Raw genomic sequence first — 9,399 nt, forward strand, 5'->3', positions numbered from 1 at the left:
CTAAATGCCATTATTTGACATAGAGTGTGCGCCCTCCTAATGTTGGCATATGAGTCACTATTTCTATACTATGCCCCATGCTATTTGCAGTATACATGCCACCACTGGCCTGGACTACCACTGCTATGCAGATGATACACAACTGTACCTGTCCTTTGCTCCCGGTACAGAGAACCCAATAACAACATTAGATGGCTGTCTAGCTGAGCTCCAGGAGTGGATGAGTGAGTTGGCTGCGACTGAATCCTGATAAAACAGAGGTCCTTATAATACGGCCGCGACATCAAAGGACAAGACTGCAGCATAGCCAACCAACTGGACTTGGGGATTCAGAATTACAAACCACTGATCATGTGTAGAATATTGGTTTTGTCCTGGATGGTGGCCCAACACTTATAAATCAGATATCAGCCACAATCAAATCCTCATTCTTTCATCTGAGGAACATAGCCAGAATCAAGCACTTAATTCCCTCAGATGATCTGCCAAAAATCATACATGCATTTGTATCATCTAGATTGGACTACTGCAATGCCCTCTACTTTGGTCTCCCAGCAAAAGAATTGCATCGCTTACAGCTGGTGCAAAACACAGCTGCCAGGCTGTTACCCAACCAGCCCCGCTCTAGCCACATAACACCCATCCTCTACTCCCTCACTGGCTGCCTGTAAGATGGCGAATCATCTTCAAGATTGGCTTACTGACTTTCAAATCACTACATGACCAGGGAAGGTACCTGAAGCAGCTTCTGAATCCATACTACCCCACTCACTTACTGTGATCTGTAGATGAAGGACTTTTAGCAGCAACTAGAATCTCCTGTAATTCATGTGGTTGTCGAGCTTTTAGCCATGCGGCTCCGACTCTATGGAACTCACTTCCCCACACAGTACGAGAGGCCCCCACTCTAGAATCCTTCAAAAATGAACTTGACTTTCCTGTTTACTCAGCATTTCCATAATTGTCCCTTTAGTATCTACATGCTCTCTGTTTATTATGAAAAGCTTTTCTGTTCTTCATTATTTCTGAAATGTATTTAAGCCTGTTAGGTGCCTTTAGTCCTATTGGAGAAAGAGCGCTATACAAATAAAATTATTATTATTATTATTACTATTTGCTATGTATTTTGGGATTGTGTTGGCCATTTGTTGATCTGATGATGAAACCATTCGCAACACAAGTCACTTGCCAATATATTTATTTAAATGTTTTTTTTGTACATGCTCTTCAGAAAATCACATTAACCCACTGGTTCCCACACAGATTCATATTTTATAGACATAACAATACAGGGTTCTCAACATCTTAATCATACGAGTTATTGGCTCTTGTACACATTTTTCTCATTGGTTCCCTGGGGTTGATGCAAAGTTGCAGCTGTAGTGAAGTAACTGGAAGGTAATGGAAGTTCGCATGTAGAGAACCTTTAGCGAGGGAATGTCAACGGAATTGTGGGCGATGCAGAGTTGCATCAGGTAAAAGGTTGGGGTAAGCGAGAGCTGATAACGATGACAGCTATGAAACCAAATGCATGGATAGGGTCAGTGCAGTCGCATATGAGCGAAGATACACATTTTGTCACAATTACAGCTGATGTGTCTAACTCTGCGTCAACCACACCGGGCCTGATTCAGTTGTGGTTGGAATTGCTATCACTTCCTTGGTGATGCAGCAGGAGGTGTCTATTATACGCAGGAGCCTCCTGCTGCAGTAGTGATCCCAGCTGTGTCCTAGAACACAGCATCGGATCTCTCTCTCACCATCGGGCAGCTTGCGCCACACATGGGGTCATGCAAGCCGCGCGTCGCAGAGGCCAGGAAATCTCCATCCAAAAATAGAGATCTTTCACCGCTTCCCTCCACCTTGGTCACAACACCGTTTGGAGACACAGAGGAAGTTGCAGACAGCAACCAATAAGCTTCAAGGCAACATTTATCAAGCACTTTATATAAAATGATAGGAAGAAGCTTATTGGTTGCTATGGGCAACTTATCTACTCTATTCACTGCTTCATACATCAACCCCTTGGTCTGAAGAGGGCAGTGAGTAGACCTCCTCTATCTGTCCATATCTACCATGATATAGTTTAGGTTCCTGGGCAGCTTTGAACATTACAACATACACAGCGCAGAATATACTAACTTCCATCTGTACCGCACAACGATAATGACACATGTACAAATTCTACCTCTTTATATAATGTGTTTCCATCATAGTATATACAGCCCCGATTAATATACAATGGCAATCAAACATTTGAGTACACCCCCATGTTTACAGTTTTAATTATAATTGACACAGCTGAATGTCTCAATTTGCTCTGAAATTAAAACATGGAACAAATAAGCAAACGGAAATAGAAAAAAACATAGAATCATTTTGTTTCAGAAACTGCAATCTAAGCCAATTAATGTGTGGACTAGATGCAATCACAGGCTATATTTAGAGGGGGGAAAAACCCTTATCAAAAGCGAGATTTACAAGATAAGCTACAAAGACACCATTACATATTGTCATATCAGCATGCAGTAGCTAGCATGAGGGTGGGTTTACATACTGTAGGTGCACAGAATGTGACTGATTAGAAGGTACACTATGGGGTGTATTCAATTGATGTCTCCGACGGAAAGGATCCGACATTTCAGTATTCAATTCCCGACAATGCCAATCCAACTTTTTTAAAAGTCAGATTGACATTGTCGGAAACGGGGTTAAAACCTGTCGGATTTGGCAGCGAATTCGACAAAACACGTGGATCTGCAGCTAATCCGCCGATCCACGTGGAATTGCCGACCTGTCGAAAAAAACGGCAGCCCAATTGAATAGGTTGGAACACTATCCGACCTAAAAAAGTCGGAAACTGCCGTCTTTCCTACAAGACAGCATTTCTGACTTGAATTGAATACCCCCCTATGTAGACAAAAGTGATTGGCCACTGATAACAAATAGATCTTGACGTCAGTACTTTGTAGGTCCACCATGTGCAGTGATTACTGCAGACACCCTTCTTAGCAAACTGTCTACAAAGTTCCTGGGCAACAGCAGGCGGTATGTTTTGCCACTGCTCTTTCAGTACAGTGACCAAGGCCGAGTCGATCTAAAATGCACCCGTCACTCCAATTCGTCCCAGAGGTTGTGAATGGGGTAAAGAACTGGTCAGTCCATCTGGGATACCAAATCTTCTGTATATCAGTCCAGCATCGGCCTGGAAACATGACATCGCACAGACTACGATGATCCCCTTTTTAAACTTGGTAAGCTTCTTCCAGCAAATCCCTCCAATTCGCTTGGATAAAGAGTGATAAATCACCAGCCAATCAGCTTCCTAACTGCCATGTAACAGGCTTTGTTTGAAAAATGACAGTTAGGAGCTGATTGGCTGGTCATTTATCACTCTTTATCCATCTCCACTCTATCACCTTTAAAGGCTTAATACATTTGGGCCATAGTGTATTACAGCTTATAGATATTGCCTCTCATGTCAGTAATCATTGCTCCGCAAATGATTCCCTACAACAAAAAAATTGATAATCTCCTTGGCACGATGGCCGACAGTAAATGTAGAAATGCCAGTTTTAGCTTGCGGTTGGTATAGATCAATACCGCCGAGTGCAGAAAGGGGTATGATGAAGTTATAATGGACACAAAAACCATCCAAAGGGTCCCGATTGGCAGCAGCCCAGATAATGTAAGGTTCATGCACACAAAATAGATAACGCTGAGACAGAAGAAGACGATCAGACGTTTTACAACACCTAAGAGAACGTTCAGGTTTGGGCTTCGAAAACTGTCCACGCTGCTGCTCATATGCTTGGAATGGCTCCAGAGAGAGTGGATTAACAGCGAGACTGCGATGATAAATATAGCGAAAGGCACCGAGGAACCAACCGCATAGGCAAGAGACTGGTTGAAGCGGATATTAGCCACAAACATCTTCTTCTCAGTAGAGTTTTGAGCAGTTGAATTTCTGACGTATGGAGAATACAAACTCCGGGCGAAGGGAAGGCTGGAAGCTAGAGAGACTAGTAAGCAAGACAGAACCAACCACGGAATCATTCTGGAGATCCTGGGCTTCAAAAACACAAAGATGCCAAAACTATAATTTGTGATTTTCACGCAGTAGAACACAGAGAGGAGAGTGGCGCTCCATAGGTTGGCGAAACTCAGGAATATTCTCACAACCATGAAAATCTCTGCAAAATATGGCTGGGAATATAAATTCACCAACAATAAGCGGAATAAGGTCTGCAATGTGATAGCGCACTGCAGGAAAAATCTGCAGAGGCACATACAAGTCTCAATCTTGTCACTGCCTGGCAAGCGCCTGGCTTCTCTCCATTCCAAGCAGTGCGTTAGCACGATAAACGCATTTAGAACAGTCCCCAGGAGACATTCCACTGACAGCACTGCGAGTAAGGCAATATGCAGAGGATCCGCCATCTCTCTTCCAAACTGCAAATGCTCCGATCGCTCTCCAACCGGGAACTGAACATAAATGTGCCCAACGCTGGAGGGAGGTACGGGCTGTGTGAGGCTTCTCCCACCGGACAAATTGACAATATGTTTTTTTACATTGGCTGAGTACGTTACGGCAACAATGCAAATCTGTCAACCAGCGGTTTGCATAAGCTGCTGTAAGTGGAACGGTGAAATCTCTTTTATAATCACATCCATTAGCTTTATTTTCCAGACCAAGCAGAATCATTGCTTAGGTCACAGCCCTTATAAATTTGTCCTCAGAATTTCATGCAAACAAGTTAAAGGTCAGGAGGACAGCAAGTTGGCTGCACGTGCATTAAACAAATCTGCTTGGAAAAATAGAATAACGACCATATGACCACGTGGCATCAGGTTTACATCTGTAACCCAATTTTGTAAAGATCCTATGCTAAGTTCATATATAACAATGGGGCAGATGTATTTATTAAGCCAGGAGAAGTGATAAACCAGTGATAAGTGCAAGGTGATAATGCCCCAGCCAATCAGCTCCAATATGTAAATTGACAGTTAGGAGCTGATTGGCTGGTGCGTTATCACCTACCACTTATCACTGCTTTATCACTTCTCCAGGCTTAATACATCTGCCCCATTGTCTCAAATTTGAAGAATTATCTAGTGTACAATTGTGTAGATTGTAATGACGAGGATTTATGCTGTGGTATTCTACTGCAAGTGAGGAGAGACCTTCCCGAAAGCCAGTATAATATATGGAGACTTATCAGGAGCGTATTAAACCGCTGAGCAGCGCCACACCCGCAATGCCGTTTCTTACCTTGTACCAGCAAGCGGACCCCTTCCTCCTCCGCACCGTCTTCCCGCTGATATTCAGAAAGATGACGCATGAGCACAAGAGAGCAAAAGGTTTTGGTGCAGTGCTTGAGTTTTGCCCAACTTCAATACCCACTTGCACTGCCAGAGTCTACTGCGCCGTGGAGGGGAGGGGGAGAGGGGCCCACCCGGTGTCTGCATACGGGACCCCTCCTCTGTTCAAACGCCCCTGCCCCACCATCAGAGATGTAAGCAAAGCATCAGCTGAATCAGGCCCTACATCCTATAACTGTACATAAAATATACAAGCCTCTGATTTCCATTCCTCGCTGGCTACTGAGTCTGTGTTGTTCTACCTGAAAACCGCAGGTCATTCAGAAAGAGGAGCACACACCACGAAGCATCACATTGTATGGGTGTGGCATGATATGCGGTCAGCCGTAACGTTGGCATTGTGTCGACCTGATTCCCACTTTGATTGGCTGCAAAGCTGTTTTATGTCATATACAAACCACAACGTGTGATGCTTTCACTGAATCTGCTGCACTTGCAATGCAAAAAATAGGATTTTAATTACCTATTGGTAAATCCTTTTCTCGTAGTCCGTAGAGGATGCTGGGGTCCACATTAGTACCATAGGGTATAGACGGGTCCACCAGGAGCCATTGGCACTTTAAGAGTTTGAGAGTGTGGGCTGGCTCCTCCCTCTATGCCCCTCCTACCAGACTCAGTCTAGAAACTGTGCCCGAGGAGACGGACATCTTCGAGAGAAGGATTTAACACAGATACTGGCGAGATTCATACCAGCTCACACATACAAGGCACATCACGCTAACTAGCTTGAAACTCAGCAACCGCTGAAACATTACTTACCAAGTAACAATGCAATACTTAACTAAAAACAAAGTTGTACTGAACCAGATAACCACTGCAGGAAAACGAAGCGCTGGGCGGGCGCCCAGCATCCTCTACAGCAGAGATTTTCAACCTTTTACAACTCGCGGCACACTGAACAAGATTTAAATATTGCCAAGGCACACTCAAATATAATGGTGATGCATGGTGCAGTTGCGTGTCCTAGGATGTCATGTCGCAGCTTTTCCATAGGTAACGCCTGAGCCACATCTGAGAAAGCCAGAAGAGCCCAACACTGCCCGGGCCCAAAATTAGAACTGGCTCTGCAACCACTAAACCCACCAGTATTGATCGTTCCAGGGCCTACGTAGTGGCAAAACACTCGCGGACCTGGCTCTGCTTCTATGGCGGCACACCTGGAGACTGCTCAGGGCACACTAGTGTGCCACGGCACAGTGGTTGAAAAACACTGCTCTACGGACTACGAGAAAAGCATTTACCGGTAGGTAATTAAAATCCTATTTTCTCTTACGTCCTAGAGGATGCTGGGGTGCAGAGCCGGCCCTAGCCAATTTGATGCCCTAGGCAAAATTTTGTCTGGTGCCCCCTAGCTCCGCCGCTAGTTCTGCATCTGTACCTGCAACGCTCAGGTAGTGGGGCCCACTGGGGGGTTACCCTGTGGGCCAGTTCAACTCTGCACAATGCCACACAGTAATGACCATAATACATATAATTCCACACAGTAAAGGAACCTTACACATATGCCCCACATTAGTAATGCCCATAATACACATAATGCCACACAGTAATGCACCTTACACATATGCCCCACATTAGTAATGCCCATAATAAACATATACTGCCACAGATACTGCCACACTTGCTGGTTATACAAAAAGATCAGTATCAAACATGTAGAAAAACTGTCCATTCTCTTCACTATTCAGTGTGTTTGCTGGTGTCTGTTACTCCCGTTAACTGCATGCCCTTTACTTTATACTGTGGGAGCGATATGCTCTGCCCTCCAGTCTGATGTGTCCAAAAGTCACGCTGCACTGATGTTTCATATAGAAATAGCACAACGCAACTTACTGACCACGTTACAGTGCTAGATGGCAGGGGAATTTTACGGTATGGACTGACTAGGAAATAAAGTGTGGGGAGAACATTGCCCATGTTATGTCCCTGCAGACTCCTGGGGTTTGCACAGGGATAAGGGACACAGGATAACAGGGTCCCCCTCCCCCATGTGCACAAGCAGTATAGGTGATGTCAGGTTTCTGTGAAGCAGTCTTCCAAAATACACATGTGTTATCATAAGAAGCCATCCAGTAATAACCTTATATAGTCAGTAAAAATGTCACAGGTCCAGGAATTGCATTTACTGGGCTTCTGCTGTCTGTCTGAGGTCTCACAAGTCAGGGGCATTCAAGCATGTCAGAGGAAGTTTAAGGCACAGTGTGCATTTTTTTTTGACAAATGTAAACAGCAGTGTATACAAGTACTGATTGAATACATTTGGAAAGTAACAGTTAGTTTGCGGACTGTCCCTCTCAGCATGAGATGCTGCAGGGACATGCTTGGATGCCCCTAGACATGCTTGAATGCCCTAGGCAAATGCCTAGCCTGCCTATAGCTAAGGCCGGCTCTGCTGGGGTCCACATTGGTACCATGGGGATGTACCAAAGCTCCCAGAATGGGAGGGAGAGCGCGGAGGCTCCTGCAGAACTGATTGACCAAACTTTAGGTCCTCAGAGGCCAAAGTATCGAACTTGTAGAACTTTGCAAACGTGTTCGACCCAGACCAAGTAGCCGCTCGGCAGAGTTGTAAAGCCGAGACACCCTGGGCAGCCGCCAAGGAAGAACCCACCTTACGAGTAGAGTGGGCCTTAACAGACGTAGGACATGGCAAGCCTGCCATAGAATACTCATGCTGGACAGTGAACCTGATCCAGCGAGAGATCGTCTGCTTAGAAGCAGGACACCCAATTTTCTTGGGATCATACAGGACAAACAGAGAGTCCGATTTTCTGTGACAAGCAGTCCTCCTCATAGATTTTCAGAGCACTTACAACATCTAAGGACTTTGATGAAATTGAGGAGTCAGTCGCAACTGGCACCACAATAGGTTGCGTTGATATGAAAAGCCGACACAACCTTCGGAAGGAACTGCTGACGTGTCCGGAGCTCAGCTCTATCTACATGGAAGATTAAATAGTAGGGGCCTTTACATGACAAAGCCCCCAACTCCGACACACATCTAGCAGAAGCTAAGGCCAACAAAGTGACAGCCTTCCACGTGAGAAACTTGACCTCAACCTCCAGTAGAGGCTCAAACCAATCCAATTGGAGGAACTGCAGCACCACGTTAAGATCCCAGGGCGCCGTAGGTAGTACAAAGGGAGGTTGGATGTGCAGAACTCCCTTCAAAAAAGTCTGAACCTCAAGGAGGGCAGCCAATTGTTTCTGGAAGAAAATGGATAGGGCCGAAATCTGGACCTTCACGGACCCCAACCTCAGGCCCATATCCACACCTGCTTGCAGGAAGAGGAGAAAACATCCCAGTTGAAACTCCACCGTAGGAAACTTCTTGGACTCACACCAAGAGACATTTTTTCCAAATACGATGGTAATGTTTTGACGTTACTCCTTTGCTAGCCTGTATTATGGTAGGAATAACCTTGTTCGGAATGCCCTTCCAAGCTAATATCTGGCGTTCAACCTCCATGCCGTCAAACGTAGCCGCGGTAAGTCTTGATAGGCGAATGGCCCCTGCTGCAGCAGGTCCTCCCGAAGAGGAAGAGGCCTTGGCTCTTCTAGCAGTAGATCCAGAAGATCCGCATACCAAGTCCTTCTTGGCCAATCTGGAGCAATAAGGATCGCTTGAACTCTTGTTCTCCTTATGAGCTTTAGAACTCTTGGAAAGAGTGGAAGTGGAGGAAACACGTACACTGACTGGAACACCCACGGAGTCACTAGGGCGTCCACCACCACGGCTTGTGGATCCCTCGAACTGGAACAATATCACCAAAGCTTCTTGTTGAGACGAGAGGGCATCAGGTCTATTTCAGGTACACCCCAAAGATCTGTTACCTCCCTGAACACCTCCGGATGGAGACCCCACTCCCCTGTATGGAGATCGTGTCTGCTGAGGAAGTCCGCTTGCCAGTTGTCTACTCCCGGAATGAAGATTGCTGACAGCGCCAACGCGTGTTTTTCTTCCCAGAGGCTGATTCTTGTTACCTCTGACATTGCAGCTCTGCTCTTCGTTCCGCC

The 9,399-nt window shown here is 45.6% G+C and overlaps 1 protein-coding gene across 1 annotated transcript; it reads right to left on the reverse strand.

Moving 5' to 3' along the window:
* Positions 1-3,510: 3,510 nt before the first annotated feature.
* Positions 3,511-4,440, reverse strand: LOC134910827 (taste receptor type 2 member 40-like). The gene has a single exon (XM_063919211.1). It carries the CDS (start codon positions 4,438-4,440, stop codon positions 3,511-3,513), a length of 930 nt encoding a protein of 309 aa, XP_063775281.1.
* Positions 4,441-9,399: the final 4,959 nt, after the last annotated feature.

This window comes from Pseudophryne corroboree, chromosome 4 (genome assembly GCF_028390025.1).
Source record: "Pseudophryne corroboree isolate aPseCor3 chromosome 4, aPseCor3.hap2, whole genome shotgun sequence".
NCBI lineage: Eukaryota > Metazoa > Chordata > Amphibia > Anura > Myobatrachidae > Pseudophryne > Pseudophryne corroboree.

What these genes read in the sequence shown, in the direction of transcription:
- LOC134910827 (XM_063919211.1), bottom strand. Translation starts at nt 4,440, where the DNA reads ATGGCGGATCCTCTGCATATTGCCTTACTCGCAGTGCTGTCAGTGGAA.